The sequence below is a fragment of the Oxyura jamaicensis genome, chromosome 2, assembly GCF_011077185.1.
Source record: "Oxyura jamaicensis isolate SHBP4307 breed ruddy duck chromosome 2, BPBGC_Ojam_1.0, whole genome shotgun sequence".
Taxonomy (NCBI): domain Eukaryota; kingdom Metazoa; phylum Chordata; class Aves; order Anseriformes; family Anatidae; genus Oxyura; species Oxyura jamaicensis.
In genome coordinates, this window is record NC_048894.1 from 61141511 (window position 1) to 61158800 (window position 17290).

Below are 17290 nucleotides of genomic sequence, written 5' to 3' on the forward strand. Positions count from 1 at the left end.
GTTAATGGAATATTTGGGTGGGGAGAATGGTAAAGATTTAAGAGCAATACTTCTGTGATCCAAATGTAAGCCTGTTCAAAGTTGGAGTAAAAGATATGCATTTGAGACTAAGAAGCCAAGCTCTTATTTTTTGTTTGCATGCTTGAGATTTACAATCTCAGGAGAACGACACCTTCATTACCACAGGATCAAGTGTAGTAGTTCCCCTGGATTTCATGGGGAAGCTGTTTGGAGCCCTACCCACTACATGGTGTCCTACTGCAATCTACTTAAATAACATTTTGCCCTGGTTACTGCAAAAAAAAAGATTATACTAACCTTTTAGGGGAAACAACAGTGAACACAAAGCCTTCATATACACCTTCAAATACAGGTAAAATAATTGCATTCTGAATGGAACAAGCAGAATAAGAATGAAATACAAGAAATGCAAAATGGAAAAAGAAACTCATCTTAACAACTACTGACCTTGAAACGGTTGATCAGATCATAGCGTGTGAGAAGTTCATAGAAAATGAATTTCAGTGCATGATCCCCACTGGCATCATTTAATGCAAATACATCGAAGGACCACTTGTCTACATTCTGCAAGTATGAGTAGAAAAGACAGTTAATACGGTCATCCTTTTTACCATCATAGGTCAATTTCTGTCACTTTGTATCTACAAATGGTGGATGAGAGAGGGGATGTAAATGTATAGCTTTTCTTTTTTAAAACTTTCTCAGCTTCATTTAACTAATGCAGAGTTTAATTTACTCATCAGTATTGTATGACTCATGTTTAAGAAGCTTTCATTCAGAACACTTACGTTGCTTGTTTATTCTAATCACTGTGATTCACCATATCAGAATTTAATTGGCAAAAGCTGAATGCAGAAAGAATCTTGTTTTGCTTTAGTAACTGAAACATTGGGATGGCCATAGTGTGGCCCACGGTTATATTTTCACCACTTGCTACACAGTCAACCAAAATAATAAATATCTAGAAGAACTATTTTGCTATACTCAAAGAATAACTTAGCGCCTTGAGATCTGAATATGAATCCTGTGATTATTGCAGCTTCAACTGCCCAAAGACAGCATTACTCTATTTTTAAGCATTTTTTTAATTAGCTTTAAATTTTTATTTATTTATTTATTTATTTAAAGTGAATTGAGTTCATTGGGGTTTTCAGAAAACTAGAGAGCAGGAGAAAAATCACAGTAATGTTACATAAAGTGCTAATAATTACATTAAAAAAATAACCTTTGTAACATGAAAGTAAATATCTAACTCCAGTTGGTAGAGTTCCAGTCAGCAGTAAATGATATAGTAATGCTGCAGGGTGGTCAGTCAAGAGATGGAGGAGGGAAAGTTCAATTCCCAGATCATAAAGCTAAGGGAAAGCTATAAGCTCATAGAGCTATAGTATAAACTTTCTTGCAGAACGTTCAGTTCAATCTCAAGTCTTAGGGAAGGCAGTGGGAGATTGCAACAGTCATTATCTATTAAGATAAAGTGCCTTGATCTCAGAATAGGATGTTCCTGAAACCCAATGAACCTCTCTCAACTCCTCCTAGCAACAAAGCGTAAAGGTGCAGATGGAGTTATAGCTAGAGAAATGATATACACATCAACTCCACAGCTGCATCTGGCACAGGAGCAGCTCTTGGTCTCTCTTTCCTGCTGAGAATTTAGATGTGCTTCCCACAGGGACACATCCAAAGGACTCTCTCTAAACCACGTATTAAAGATTGACATCTATAAATTAAAGTTTTCCTCCATTTTCAAACTCTTGCAAGTTAGCTCTCTGCTCCCTGGTTAGAAAGTGCCTTTTGGCACTTTCACCAAGAAAGATGACTGCATTTCATATACATATATGCACAGCTGGCTATCAGAGCACAAAATGGGGGTGTTAGATATAACATTGAACAGTGTTAAGGAATAGAGCCATCTGAAAATTCACAATCCTTTCTAGAAACATGAAAAATACTAAATTACACTTTTCTAACAAAGTCTTAAAGCTCAACCCACCATTGCTGTTTGTTGTCACGGTCAGTTCTCTCCAGGGTGGGCTAATCCTAACAACTTTGCTACTCACATAATGTTGATTATATAGAGCTGAGTATGCCTTTTGGGAAAGTACAGTCCAAGGAAAGGGTAATTTGTGTCATAAAGTGAGTGAATATCAAGGATGCTGGAGATTCATCTCTGCTTTCATCAGAATTGTTCCATCTATCCCAGTAAATCATCCCCTGGTGGAGCAGTTGATTCTACAAGCTGTGTAGAGCCCACACAATGAAGAGAGGGTCAGGCTTCTCCAGAAATTATTTGTGGCCCAAGTCACAGAACAGCAATCATAAATTGCATCTTTTCAACATTTCCAATAGGTGTTGGAGAGAGAAAATATCCAAAAGAGGAATAAGTTCCATCAAGAAAGCATGGTTTGAAGCCCTTTAACTATAAACTAGAAAATGAGCAAGAAAAAAAAAAAAAAAAAGTCCAAAGCATACACTCAGTCAGCTTTAAATATTTTGCTGTTTTTTGAGTGTTTTTATTTCATAATCACTAATCTCGGGTAGGGGAGCAAATGAATTTAACACTTGCATATATATAATAATTGACTTCTGGTTCCTATGACATTGAATTTAATGTCTCAACTATGCTGAAATAGAACTCATTGTAAGGCAATCTTATCTTGTACAAATAAAAGGTTTGTCTTTATGTATTTTTTGTAGCAAGAAATTTTTATCTTCTTTTTCTTGTTTCTTTATGTATTTTTTCTTGCTGTGCTCTTGCAGCAGATGAAGTGAACCAAATTGCAAAACAGTACATCAAAATCATTCTTTTACACTGAATGGTGGTTAACCAAATAGATGCTAAGTTTCACAGTAGCATTATTTAGATCTAATTGATGGAAAAATCCTTGTTCTCATTTAGTCAACAGAAGTTTTGCTATTGACAGTAATGACAGTAGCATTTTACCGTAAAGAACTAGGGGGAAAATCATCTTAACAGAAGCATGAACTTGTTACAGATTGCTTAGAGGCTTGCAGCAATACCAGCTAAACTTTGAAAAATACTGGATTTTTGACCTTTAAAAAGTTTAACACAGAATTGACCCATATATTGGGAAGAGATCTATAGATAAGCAGAACTTCACAGGCATTTTGTGCTGCAGGAGAAAAACCTTTTCTTCTCAGTAAAGAGAGGAGGAGAAGCAAGGGATGGGAAACTTCCTTTGCTACTCATTTCTAGGTCACTGGCCCTGTAGCCTCAGTTAAAGTGTCATAAGCTGCCCTTATGCTACCTATACTCACTGCAGTGTAACTACAGACCCAAGCTTATCTTATATCGCAGTCCCGTGTCTTAATTATTTGGCCATTATTCCATCTCTTGGGGGAACCTAGAGATAAAGTGAAACTCCAGTTCTTCCTAAATGTTCAGTTTTCTGCCTTTCCATCTGTCCTTAACCTTGGAGACTTGATCTGTCTTTATAAGCCAACAAGCAGATTCAGGGACAGATTCAGGGACAGATTTTCAACATTACTGGTAGGCCTGACAATTTCTTGTAGCCACAGTCAAGCTGATGTCTATATTGCAGATACTAAGTAATTGCAGACACTGTCACTTTGTAGGTGACTACAGTTTCTGTATACCTGCATGGTAGCTAGCCCAGAAAATACTTCCAGGACAGCCTAGGCATCAGGAAAGGCTGAAAAAAAATAATTTCTAAAGCAGGTAAATATTTCAGCAGTTACTTACTATTAAGTTCTATCTCTAGCACTATAATGCTGAACAGCATATCACTAAAACTTGCAAGGTAAATGAACACACTTATTCACACATCTGTATGAATGGTATGCATGGCCAATATTCAAATGTGATACAAATCTGATCATTACTTTTATAGCACTACATCTTACATCATTACACCTATGTCATGCAGAAAAACAACTATCTATGGCAATACAAAAATCAGTATCTGAGATACATACACAGAGAGAAAGAGATGTTATGGAACCAATTCAAATATTGCCTAACTTCTCACCCACTGAAAAAGGGAGAGAGAATATGCCTCGAACTTGCAACGCTCCATCCACACTTTGCATAAGCTACAGTATTTCATTGTTTTATTAAAACCAACCTCATTTTCACAAGCTGATTCCACAGCTTTAGTTTACTCAGTGCAGGCATCTTGTTGGTCACCACAGCAAAAAAGAAGAGCACAAAATTCAAAAATAAACTTGTTTTCAGTCCATGTCATCTCAGCCGTTGTCCCTATTACTATAACTCTAAAGGGTATATTGATTATGGCAATGTAGGCCAGATGAAGAGATGTCTGTGCTACATCCTATACCATTTTTCATGCTTAAACCATTAGCTCAGTTTACAGAGCTCACCAAGCAGTCAGGTAGCTGTAAGTTTGGGGATTATTTTCTTTAGCTGGCTGTACTGAACTGAAACAAGCAAGAAATGTACCATTTCCCATTAAGGAAATGGGACTGAGAAATTTAAGATGAAGTATTATTTCAAAGACAGAACACTTCTTAAAAACAAGTAATTCTTATTTCAACCATGTCCATTACCTACCCCAAGGTCATCCAGGCAGAGACATGTTCTCAAAATAGTTTTAAAAAAAATACATCCTAGAGCACACAGTAGACAAGCAGGCATTATTTTACCCTGAGCAAAATCAGTCAATGCCTTTGTTGTTACTGATGTGTCTTAACTTACTCTAGCTTAATCAGTTCTGTTTATCATCCTTTAATAACTTAAAAACATACGAAGGGGAGAGGACTCCTGTGAGGTTTAAGTCAGCTGAGAGTAGCTGACAGGTCTTGGACTGTCTTGTTACTCATGAAAAGAGGTACCATTATAGATGTGTCCCCTCGTAATCTGGCTATGAGGTGTAGTTCTAAAACAAGATTTTAGATCCCATTTGCAGGAGTGAAGCTAACACTTGTAAATCTGCAGTTGGAAAAAGGAGTGAATAAATGCTACAAGATTGTACATGAAGGTCATCATTCTTGTTGCACTCAGTGGACCTTCTGTGATTGCTCCATTATCTTTTGATCAATTGTACTGTCCAAAAAGAACAGGACTCGGTACCCTAACTGTAGGTCTTTCCTGTGTAGAGTAGAGCAGAAGGACTGTTTCACAAGCTTTACATGTAATGCCCCTATATATTCCCCTTTGTGTTACCTTTTTTCATCGCTGCATGGCATGGTTGAACCACACAAAACTTGTGATCTGCCTGGTTACCAGACCTCTGCAAAACTGCTGTGTAGATAGCTGGGGGCTAACCTATATTTATAGCCTTGATAATTCTTGCCTAAATCAAAAACCTTGCAATTGCCCAATGAATTGAATTTTATTTTTGTCAGACTACTTGTGACCTCTTGGTCTTTCTCTGAAATTTCAAAACTCACAAAAGACTATTTTTCCTAAAATGATTGTCGCCTTGAAGACCTAAGCTAAGAAATACAAGAAAATCCCTCCTCTCACAGCAACTGATACTTTTCTTTCTTCATTTCTCTGCACCCATGTTTTCTTTCTTCACTTAGCAAGGTTGTGATTAATTTTAGCATGTTACGAAGTCATCAGTTTAATCACTGGAAACTAGAACAGAGCTGTAACCTTCACAACTTGAAAATGGCCGAAGCCTTGAACACTGTTGTTTCTTTTATTTAAAGAATATTCTCTTAGGCCAGTAAAGTATTAATGTAGATAAACTAAACTAAACATCAGAGAGGAGAAAAAGGCAAGTACAAAGTCAAATATCACTGTTACCCTGATGGTTTTTACAGACATGCCCATGTCCTGCACCTTTTTATTAGTATTACCTTTAGCACTCCAATTACAGCTGGTGGGTAGCTCAAACCAACCATATTTGATGTCCGTCTGTACATTCTGCCAAGACAAAATAGATATATCAACACATAAATAAAATTAAACAAAAACAAACAAACAAAATAAACCAATAAGGCGACACACCGTTACAGGAGACCTTGCTTAGCCCAACAAACCCTAACTGCAATTTGTTTTTTAATTTCTTCTTCTTTCTAACTTGTAGACATACTCTCTGTACCATTCTAATTGTACAGCATAACGTGAGACAATACACTTCCCAGTATCTCATACCTTGATCACCTGACAGGACATCAGAAGAATCTGTCAATAGCAGATCTTTATCAGAGGGAAAGGCTACTCTCAAATAGACAAGATGTTCCTCATTTTCCACTGCAGATAACCACACTGCCCTTTCAACTTATGTAGTCCTTGCCAGTCTAGCATGCAAGCTAATCCTGTCCTTTAGAAATCATTTATTGTCTGCAATAAATCATCTCCAGCTTGGTACAGCTGCTACTTTTGTCTATTTCTTTATTTGTTTATTTATTTATTAAGATTGGTATAAAATCTTTTAGGTGTTCTCTGTGTACTTATGAGAGAGAATAAGCCAACAATCAATATCTGCAACCATGCTAAGCAACGCACTGAAGTATGTACTAGATTTTAAGCTTGTTTTCAAGACACACATTTTAATAGGCTTGGTGAATACAGAAACATTGATATGGCTAAAAAGAGGTGATGGAAAGCTGTCTTCTTCTGCCAGGACACAGTAGTTTTCTCTTAAGTGATGACTCAGGCAGAGTCCCTCAACAACTTTCCTCTGGTGCCATATCACATCAGAATGTTTCCTCTTTAAGGCCACAGTGACTCAGATCAACTGGAAAACTGCCTCCTGCAGCCAGATCTCTGCAGCTCATTTATTTCTTTGTTGAGCAAGTCCCTCCCTGAGAGTGAGGGTTAATTCACAAATAGCCTGTCAAACCTGGGATAAATCTTTTCCAGAGAGAAACGACAACTGATGCTGACTTATCACAACTGCTGCCACTCTTAACACATCTACAGTAATTTCTTGCACTTTAAGTAACTTCTTAAATATGTAGGAGGAAGCTCTGTGTATCTGCATGGCCTGTGGTCTGCTGTCTGATACACTCACCCTCTTACACAGAAAACTGCTAGGCACTCAACGCAATTCTGATAAACAGTGAAAGGGTGCTCTGCAGTGTCCTGGAAGTCTCTCCCAGCGCATTCACTCCTGACTTGAATTTTGCTGTAGAGACCTGGGATCTGCTGTCTGAAGTCTCCTGTCTGTTTCACATGCACCAGCCCTCCTTGCTTGAAGGAAGAATGTCAGGGAAGAGTGGTTACTCAGTAAGAAAAGGTAAGCATGGAAATGAGTCCAAATTTAAATGACTATATCAATTTTAGCAGTATGTTCTGATGCAAATCATGACCAAAAAGGCTGAAAGGTCTCAATGGATTTTTTTTAAAATCCCCTCTAAGCTCCAAATATTTCACATCAGTCTTGGTCCATACATGTACTATGCAATTCAGGCCAGTAATACTATGATACAGAATTTTCTTTTGTTTCTTAGCAGTTCTTCCTAAGAAATAAACAGACAGCAGAGGTAAACAGGCAAGGAAGGGCCTGGTCTGGGTTGACTGAATGTAAAAACTTTGACTCCTGACCTAAGGCTATGCAGAGGTGTACATTCTCTGTCAAAATTATTTCAACTGTGCTATTACACCTGTATTACGCTAAGAATTGATCAGAATGTGCTGCTTCAGCAGCACCAGGTTTCCAGGTGATAATCAGATCTCTGTAGAAACATCATTAGAAACTTATTAAAATATTCTTTATTAATACTACAACTGCAGTCCACAGTACCTGGACAGCTACTAGAACAAAGTAATTACATACTCCTTTACCTTTCCACAAATATTCCCGCTTGTACTGCATGGACAATACTTCTGAACCGGGGCTTTTCCTCAGTCCTTTTGAGCATCATCCCCATTTGTCGTGTGAAGGTAGAAGCCAACCAGTCCCGGACCTCTGAGGGCACAGAGTCGGACTGGATGTCACTGAGCTCATCTTCTGTGTCCAGTAGTCGCCTAGAAGGGGGAGGAAAATGATGGGATGATGGGTAAGTGGACTGCCTTGGAGAGCATTACATCATCGTTCACCAAAAATAAATGTACATATATTCTACTAAAAGCAGTTGTAAAATCCTTCAGTTTGTAAGCCCTAATGAAACATATTAATAATTTCCAAGTCTTGATACAAATGAAAAGATTTAACACTATTCAAAAGGAATAGAGGAGTATCAATTTAGAACTTTCCTTAGAAACTTTCAGAAAAAGTAGGAACCAATTATTATGAAAACCTTTCTCTAAGAGAATGTATGTTAAACTGATGATTGCTTTTGATCTTCCTTCTGCCCTGGGAAATGTAAAGAAGCTTTTAGACCAAGGACTGAAGATCTGCCTTCTGTGAAATACGATATTTTAATGATTAAAAACATATTGTCTGTGAGTAAAAAATCTTGGCAACTACAACTTTTCCAACTGATGTGTAAATTACAATTTTGTTTTATTGGTACTACATATAAGATGAATGCTGATAGCTGTGGTTAACTCACCTAGTTTCATCAATGTATACTGACTCAAGAACAGTTGCAGCATATTCCAAATTCTTCTTTAGGTCTACAACTGAAGCTTCCCCTCTCTCTAACTGCTTTACCAAAGACCGCAACCTGAAAGAGGAAAATAAAAACTGATTGACGCAAAGAGAAACAGGTTTGAGAACGAGCATCAGTTCAAAAATGGATCCAGCAAGAGATCTAGCATACACGATAGGCATATGAAAACTTCTGGAAGTCTACAGACATTTTTTATTCATAATGAAGAAATCGACAAAAAATAATTTTCACAGATCAGGAACATGATGACAGACAAACATCACATTATATTTAGACTCAAATAAGTCACTGAAATACCAAAGTCCCCTACTCATGCTGAAATAAGTTAAAACAGAAATAATTTGGAGCTTATCAGAGGAGCTAAGAGAAGGATATTTCATTCCAGGTATAATAAAGCAAGTAACATCTTGAGCAGTATCTGTTGGTAAATGACAGCTAGTTATGATAATTGGTTTACCCATATGCAAAGGTGTATTTAAGTATATTTTGAAATACTACTGCAGAAACACTATACAAGGCTAAGGAAATATCATAATTTTCATTAGATCACAAAGTCACCCTTAGACTATCCCATCTGTATTAAATAAAATTCATGGAAGTTTCTCTGTTAAATAATTACTAGAGGGAAGAGACTGTCTAGAAACAAAAATTAGTGCAGATTCCCTTTTAAAATGTGTTTTCTCTCCTGTATCAAAGACAATTAATAAATTTGCACGATTTTCTTTTGTCTCTTCTCCTTCACTCTACTGTGTTCCAAATTAGAAAAAGGGGAAAATAAAAGAAAAAAAAAAAAAAAGAGAGAGAGAGAGAAGAAAATGCAAAAGTAAAGAGTGAATCTCAATATTAAAAAAAATCCAAGAAGGTACATTCTTAAAATTAGAAAAAAAAAAAAAAAATACTTTAAAAAGACCATGGGATAAATATTTACCATGTTAAAACATTTTGGTCAGTGTCTTCATCCTCATTAGACAGCAGTTAAATAAACATTGAAGTGTATTTTTAACTGCGTAGCAGAAATCACAAGTTGCAATTTGTCCTGCTCATGATGCAGAAACATAGAAGAGTAGCTGTATCCTCTAAAATCTGGCTTCAACTTAGCAGACTAATTTTCTTCAACTTTTTCTATAGTCCATGGTGTAAGATAAGCTTTTCCACACAGTAATGCAGAGCTCAAGCCAATTTATGTGCCCTAAACTGATTCCTTACTCTCACTTTATTAACCACATTTGGAGCCCAACTTCCTACACTAGCCAGATAAATGAAGTTCTTAACATGAAGTGAATATCTGTATTCCCTTGCTATTACAATGCTGCCATGGCATTAATGATTTCAGGAGAAATCAGTCTCCACTGAGCTGGATTTCATGGAAGAGCTGAGAAGGATCCAGACTGCCCACGTGCACTGCACCAACATCTCCTTCCAGCTGGGTTTCCTTCTTCTCCCCCTATCCTCCTAAACGCTGAGGCTGCAGAGAACAAAAATAATAAAAGCATTGATGTTTCTCTGGCTAGGTCACAAAACACCACTCCAACTGGCAGTGCTACCACTGACACACAAGTATACATTTAGACATACAAAGAATCTCAAACAAGAGGTGGACCCCTCATCTCTGGGCAGATTAACTCATCCGCTTGTTTTTAGTTAAGAAAGCAGAAGTATTGTTCTGTACTTCATTCCTGATGTGAGAATGGGGATGGAAAGGTTGGGGATGTACAGACATACTGAACACAATTCTTCCACACAATTCTTCCTACCTCTGTAAGCCATTAGAGAGCTGTTGAGGGAGTTAGCAGGTCTATATAAGTGAAACATATATACAAATACTGAGATATAGATGTCTTTTTATGGATCTACAAGTTCTGCTGTATGTGACTGATTTTAATTTATTGGAATGGTGATTGTTAATATCTTACTGTTATACTATTAAATAAGATTAGCTGATTTTGTGAAATTCTCTATCAGTTAAGAAATATTACTCCTATTTCAATTATTTCATTCCCTGTAACATTACTGAATAACAGTATAATGTTATCAATCATACCAGCACCTTTCCTCCAATCCTGGAACCCAGCTGAGGGAATCCAGAGAGCAGCTCCAGCCCCATGGAAGAGGAAATGTGCCTTCATGCTCTCATACTTCTGTGTAATTGCACCCCCAGGTATGAGCGGCAATGCTTTTTGTTTGATGAGCAGAGCTGGGAAAGGTTCTCCTCTACCTTTTAGGTCAATAGCTTCCTCAAGCAGAAGCACATGGGGAAGCTGAATGCACCTCCTTCCTAGAGCCAAAACCACTGATCCCTCCTTAGACATTCCCAGCTTTTCTTGCCAATGCAGAAAGGGAGGAAGAAAAAAACAAAAAGCAAGCAAACAAACACACATGCACACACTAAAATTTCAAAACCAAAAACCAAACCAAACCAAACCAAAAAAAAAAAAACAAAAAAAACAGCTTTCACACTTAAACAGTAAGCCGTGGTTCACATGCCTTCTCCTTCCTTCTTCCATGTGTGAGGAATCTAGAGATGTAACCCCTTAACTTCTTACCAGAAACTGTACACAAGACAAAGGAGTTAATATTGCAGGAGGAGCATCATCTTTGCCTCTTCTTGACTTTATTTCATTGATTTAAGTACCCGGCAGCTCTATGCCACAAGTTAATCAAAATTCATGTTCAGTAATAGCACAGTGAGTAACGGTTGCTTCATGGCACCAACATTCATCACTGAAGAAGATTACGCAGAGTACTGTCTGCATCAATCATTTAGCAAAACAGAAGTACAATTGTTGTAGTAAAACCTTGTCACAAGATCAGCCACTCTCATGTGAAAAAAAAAAATTACATTGTCTTTGCCATTGTCTTTGCCTATTATCTATAACTATTTCTGACTCATTGAGTCACAGCAGCTGCTGCCAGTTACCTTCACTAAATAAGAGCCTGGTGATAGTTTGTCCTTAATTCATTCCATGCATCTCAGTTTCATTGAGATAGTCTTAACTGCAATCATAAAGGTAAGGTCAGTGTGTCCCATTGAAGGGCATCCAGGAAAATTTGCTAGCTGGAGAATGAAGTTTTGGGGTGACTGAATTCTGGAATTCAATTAAATTCAGAAAACCATTTTAACTGAAATAAAAACATTACAACAAACTTTTCACACATTTTATTTTCAGGATCTTGTAATAAGGCAATGGAAGCAGAGGGCAAGAGTGATAGGACCCATGGGAATGGTGTCAAGCTGTGGCAGGAGAGGTTCAGGCAAGACATCAGGAAGAAGTTCTTCACTGACAGGGTTGTTGTGGACTGCAATGGTCTCCCCAGGGAAATGGTCACTGCACAAGCCTGTCGGAGTTTAAGAAGCATTTGGACTGTGCCCTTAGTCACATGGTCTGAATTTTTGGGTTGACCTGTGTGGTGCCAGGAGTTGGGCTTGATGATCCTTGTGGGTCCCTTCCAACTTGGGATATTCTATGATTCTATAAGATTCTGACTTCCTCTCTTTGCCTCATACACTAGTTACAGTAACGTGAGTAGGGTTCAGTTACATGTACCACTTCATAGGAAAATGAGTCTTCTGTCCGTCTACTGACTAAAAGAAACATACTGATACAATTATCATAATCAATTCAATGAATCCAAATCATTATTTACTTTGCTTTTACGGTAACTGTCTGAAAATGAAGCATGCTATTTTGCATGAACAAAATGCTTTTTCAACCAAAGCATGTTTTCTTCTGCTTTTAAAGGTTCATTTCAGAGTGATCAAAACCTATATTTTTCCTTTTTGTTTTGTTTTGTTTTGGTTTGGTTTTATCCTTTCAGTAGCAGAACTAAAAATTTCCACAGATCTACTGGACCTAGTTCCATTGAGGCCCAGGGAGCTAGTTGTAGAAGAAGCTGCCAATTACTGTGAACATTACTGGCCTGTGAACAGGCCAGATAGCAGGTATTAGCCATCTCTAATATTAAGCTGTCTTAAGATCATGGCACACGCCACAAGTGTTTCTCAGATTATGGTCATCAGAAAAGCACCTACAGGGAAGTGTTGGCCACGCAATATTAGCTCTAAATCCAGTTGTACAATTATGGTAAGATACAGCTAATGCCTTTCTAATGAGATTTCCAAGGGAAGCTGTTCCTCCAGTCCAGAAATTGTCTGTGATGATGTCTAAATGATTGTCTGTGATGAATTGTATAAATACTATGGAAAAAGTTTGAGAACTGTTTTTCTCTGTACAGTTATTTCATATTTTAGTCCTTGGAATAAGCCCTAAAGAGCCCCAAGCAAATCCCTGCTCTATGCAATGCTAAGCATTTTTAACTTCTTCTGATCCAACAGAGAATTCAGGTAGGTGTAAAATTTTGTAAAAGGGGCTAGGCCATTTCCATAACATGGCCTCCCACACTGCCCTTCCAAGGGAAATATCTATATCCATTCACTGTAAAAAGCTCTGAGAGCAACTCACGCAAATAATGCCAATAAACTCAGCCCTGTTCCTACTCTTTTTAATGTTTCTCTAAAATATTTGCTATCCTGCTTAAGACTCAGGGAGATAGAAAGCAAATTAATAAAACAGCAATAGAACTTAGTCCATGAAAGTTACACAGCTCAAAGACCCAAAACCACTCCAAATTCCCACTGAGAAACAGAAAAAAGTGAAGCTGTTTTTAGAGTATTCTTGAAACAAAATTTCTGAATAACTGCTCCAAGCATTCTCCTTTGTGTTATAAATAAGACAGTACCTGTGTACAAATATTTATCTACTTAGCTAGAGGGCTTGTGTTTATGCTGTTGATTTTATTTTATTTTATTTTAAATAGCATTACATATCACTCCAGAGAAGATTAACACCACCACAGTCTGGATACTAGTCAACTCCAATTAACATGCAAAGCACACAGACTGTCTGAATACTTGGGGCAAGTTTCTTCAACCAGTGTGAAGTGTACAAAGCTGCATGGCTAGTCTCCACATCTATTTTCAAAGCCTTTAGACTGTGATTCATTGCACATTTTCAATACTACAACTCAATCTCTTCTTCCAAGAATCATTCTTATATCATTGAGCCTGCTGAGAAAAAGGGACGTTGAATACACTTAGAAAGAAAAAAAATCTAGTATAATTACAGATTACCAAGGATGGGATATTTACCTTTGTTTTCCTCTTAACATTAATTGCTAAACAGTTTGATATGGACAGCTGGACCTGATTAATATCTTGTTTTTACCATGGTAGGTCATGCTAGGTTTGTAGAAAGTAGAGATTTTTATTATTGCTAGGAAAAGAGCAAGGTATTAAACGCAGCAATTTTTGTTGGAGCGGGTTAAGTACTTGTTCAAGACAGTATTTTTTCAATAGTCAATAACGCTTGGAGATCAAAAGCTATTCACAAGCCACTACTAAATCTGACAAAAGTTTCATGAAGAAAGCCTGCAGTGGAATTTCTTACCAAATCCAACCCATGGCCACACAGCAAAGGAACTCAGCAGAGACAGGAGAACCCTGGGCTGAAGTGATTTCTGCTTAGTCCCTTTGAACGCTTGCTCAGAACGGAGATCCCAGAGCTCAGCTGAGAGACTGAGGGAATTATCCTGAAGCAGTAGCTCAGTGGAAGAAAGGACTAATATCCTAGATGAGAAAATCCTCATGAGTGGATTGTTTCCCTGGGTTGTGAGCTCAAAAGCTTGCTACAAATACAGGTTGGAAGAAATTATTCAGAGTTTCTGGTCTCTCATCTGAGGAGAAGAAGGAGCAGAAGGCAAATGTGGTCCACGCCACAGTTAAAACAAAAACGAAACAAACAAATGAACAAACAAAAAACAAAGCAAACAAACAAAAAAAAAAAACACCTTGTATCTTTCTGCAAAATATGATAATGTTCAAAAAACTGTAGCAGATTTGAGCAATATCAAAACTTTTCCCTCCCTCACTAATAATGACACAGCTATCTTAAATGACTTACTGGCTACCTTCTGCGCTAACCTGAGAAAAGATGTGTCACTCTTACTTCCTTTTGAAGACATACATGGTTCATATGCACAGAGAAAACCTTTTCGTAACACTTGAAATCATTGTTCACATCAGTTTTGAGCTCTGTCTTGACTTCTGGATGGTGAATGGTAGTTTCCCAAGCAAACTCTTAGTCCTGAGTAAAAAACAACACCCCGCATTGATTTAAAGGAATCCACAGATCACAGAATCATCTAGGTTGGAAGAGACCTCCAAGATCATCAAGTCCAACCTCTGACCTAAAACTAACAAGTCCTCCACTAAATCATATCATTAAGCTCTACATCTAAATGTCTTTTAAAGACCTCCAGGGAAGGTGACAACCACTTCCCTGGGCAGCCTATTCCAATGCCTAACAACCATTGCAGTAAAGAAGCTCTTCCTAATATCTGACCTAAACCTCCCCTGGTGCAACTTCAGCCCATTCCCCCTCGTCCTGTCACCAGGCACATGGGAGAATAGACCAACCCCCACCTCGCTACAGCCTCCCTTCAGGTACCTGTAGAGTGCAATAAGGTCACCCCTGAGCCTCCTTTTCTCCAGGCTGAACAATCCCAGCTCCCTCAGCCACTCCTCATAAGACTTGTTCCCCAGACCCTTCACCAGCTTTGTAGCCCTTCTCTGGACTTCATCAAGCACCTCCATGTCTTTCTCGTAGCGAGGGGCCCAAAACTGAACACAGTACTCGAGGTGCAGCCTCACCAGAGCCGAGTAGAGGGGGACAATCACTTCCCTAGCCCTGCTGGCCACGCTGTTTCTTATGCAAGCCAGGATGCTGCTGGCCTTCTTGGCCGCCTGAGCACACTGCTGGCTCATATTCAGCCAACTATCAACCACTACTCCCAGGTCCTTCTCTGCCAGGCAGCTTTCTAACCACTCATCTTTCAGCCTGTAGCTCTGTTTGGGGTTGTTGTGCCCCAGGTGCAGGACCCGGCACTTGGCCTTGTTGAACTTCATACAGTTGGCCTCAGCCCATCAGTCAGGCCTATCCAGATCCTCCTGCCGAGCCTTCCCACCCTCGATCACATAGACACATGCACCTAAATTGGTGTCATCTGTAACCTTACTGAGGGTGCACTCGATCCCCTCATTCAGATCAAGATAAAGATATTAAAGAGAACTGGCCCTAGTACTGAGTCCTGGGGGACTCCATTAGTGACCGGCCTCCAACTGAATTTAACTCCAGTCACCATGACTCTTTGGGCCCGGTTACGCAGCCAGTTTCTAACCCAACTGGTGTACGCCAGTCCAAGCCAAGAATATCCAGTTTCTTGAGGAGAATGTTGTGGGAAACGGTGTCAAAAGCCTTACTGAAGTCAAGGTAGACCACATCTACAGCCTTTCCCTCATCCACTAAGCGTGTCACTGTCATAGAAGGAGATCAGGTTCGTCAAGCAGGACTTTCATAAACCCATACTGATTGGGCCTGATCGCCTGGTTGGCCCTGCAAGTGCCATGTGATGATACTCAATCTGCTCCATGAGCTTTCCTAGCACTGAGGTCAAACTAACAGGCCTATAGTTTCCTGGCTCTACCTTCCTGCCCTTCTTGTAGATGAGCGTCACGTTTGCTAGCCGCCAGTCAACTGGGACCTCCCCTGATAGCCAGGACTGCCGATAAATGATGGAAAGCGGCTTGGCCAGCTCTTCTGCCAGTTCTCTCATACCCTCACATGGATCCCATCCAGCCCTATTGACTTGCATACATCTAAGTGCTGTAGCAGGTTGCCAACCATTTCCTCGTGGATTGTGAGGACCACATCCTGCTCCCCATTCCCTTCCACCAGCTCAGGGTATTGGGTATCTAGAGAACAACTGGTCTTGCCGCTAAAGACAGAAGCAAAGAAGCCATGAAGCACCTCAGCCTTTTCTTCATCTCTCATCACTAAATTTCTCCCTGCATCCAGTAAAGGATGGAGATTCTCCTTACTCCTCCTTTTTGTGTTAATGTATTTATAAAAACATTTTCTGTTGTCTTTAACAGCAGTAGCCAGACTGAGCTCCAGATGAGCTTTGGCCTTTCTAATTTTGTCCCTATACATCCTTACAGCATCCTTATAATCCATCTGAGTGGCCTGCCCTCTTTTCTCTTTTCCAAAGATCATAAACCCTCTTTTTTTTTTTTTTTTTTTTTTTTTTTTTTTCCTAAGCTCTAGCCACAGCTCTCTGTTCAGCCAAACCGGTCTTCTTCCATGCCAGCTCATCTTTGGGCATGTGGGGACAGACCACTCCTGAGCCACTAAGATTTCTTTCTTGAGTGCCCAGCCTTCCTGGATTCCTCTGCCCTTCAGAACTGCTTCCCAAGGGACTCTGCCAACCAGTGTCCTGAACAGCTCAAAGTCTGCCCTCCAGAAGTCTACAACAGCAGTTTTACTGGTCCCCCTCCTGACTTCACCAAAAATAGAAAACTCTACCATTTCACGGTCACTCTGCTCAAGACAGCTCTCGACTACCACATCTCCCAGCAGTCCTCCTCTGTTTGTGAACAGAAGGTCCAGCAGGGCACCTCCCCTGGTAGGCTCACTAACCAGCAGGAAACTATCTTCCACGCTCTCCAGAAACCTCCTAGACTGCTTCTTCTGAGCTGTATTGCATTTCCAGGATATGTCTGGGAAGTTGAAGTCCCCCACAAGGACAAGAGCCAACGATTTTGCAACTTTTGCCAGCTGCCTGTAGAATTCCTCATCCGTCTCCTCATCCTGGTTTGGCAGACTGTAACAGACCCCCACCAGGATGCCTGCCTTGTTGGCTTTCCCGC

The 17290-nt window shown here is 39.3% G+C and overlaps 1 protein-coding gene across 9 annotated transcripts in view; it reads right to left on the reverse strand.

Annotated features, from left to right (window-relative positions):
• PDE1C (phosphodiesterase 1C) overlaps window positions 1-17290 on the reverse strand; it is a 306050-nt gene that overhangs the window by 70809 nt on the left and 217951 nt on the right. For all 9 annotated transcript variants that reach the window (XM_035316719.1, XM_035316723.1, XM_035316722.1 and 6 more), the window contains 4 exons: window positions 8470-8583; window positions 7760-7942; window positions 5827-5893; window positions 469-585 (listed from right to left, as the gene is read on the reverse strand). In XM_035316719.1, the coding sequence (XP_035172610.1) occupies window positions 469-585; window positions 5827-5893; window positions 7760-7942; window positions 8470-8583 (481 nt within the window). The remainder of the gene's footprint in view (window positions 1-468; window positions 586-5826; window positions 5894-7759; window positions 7943-8469; window positions 8584-17290) is intronic.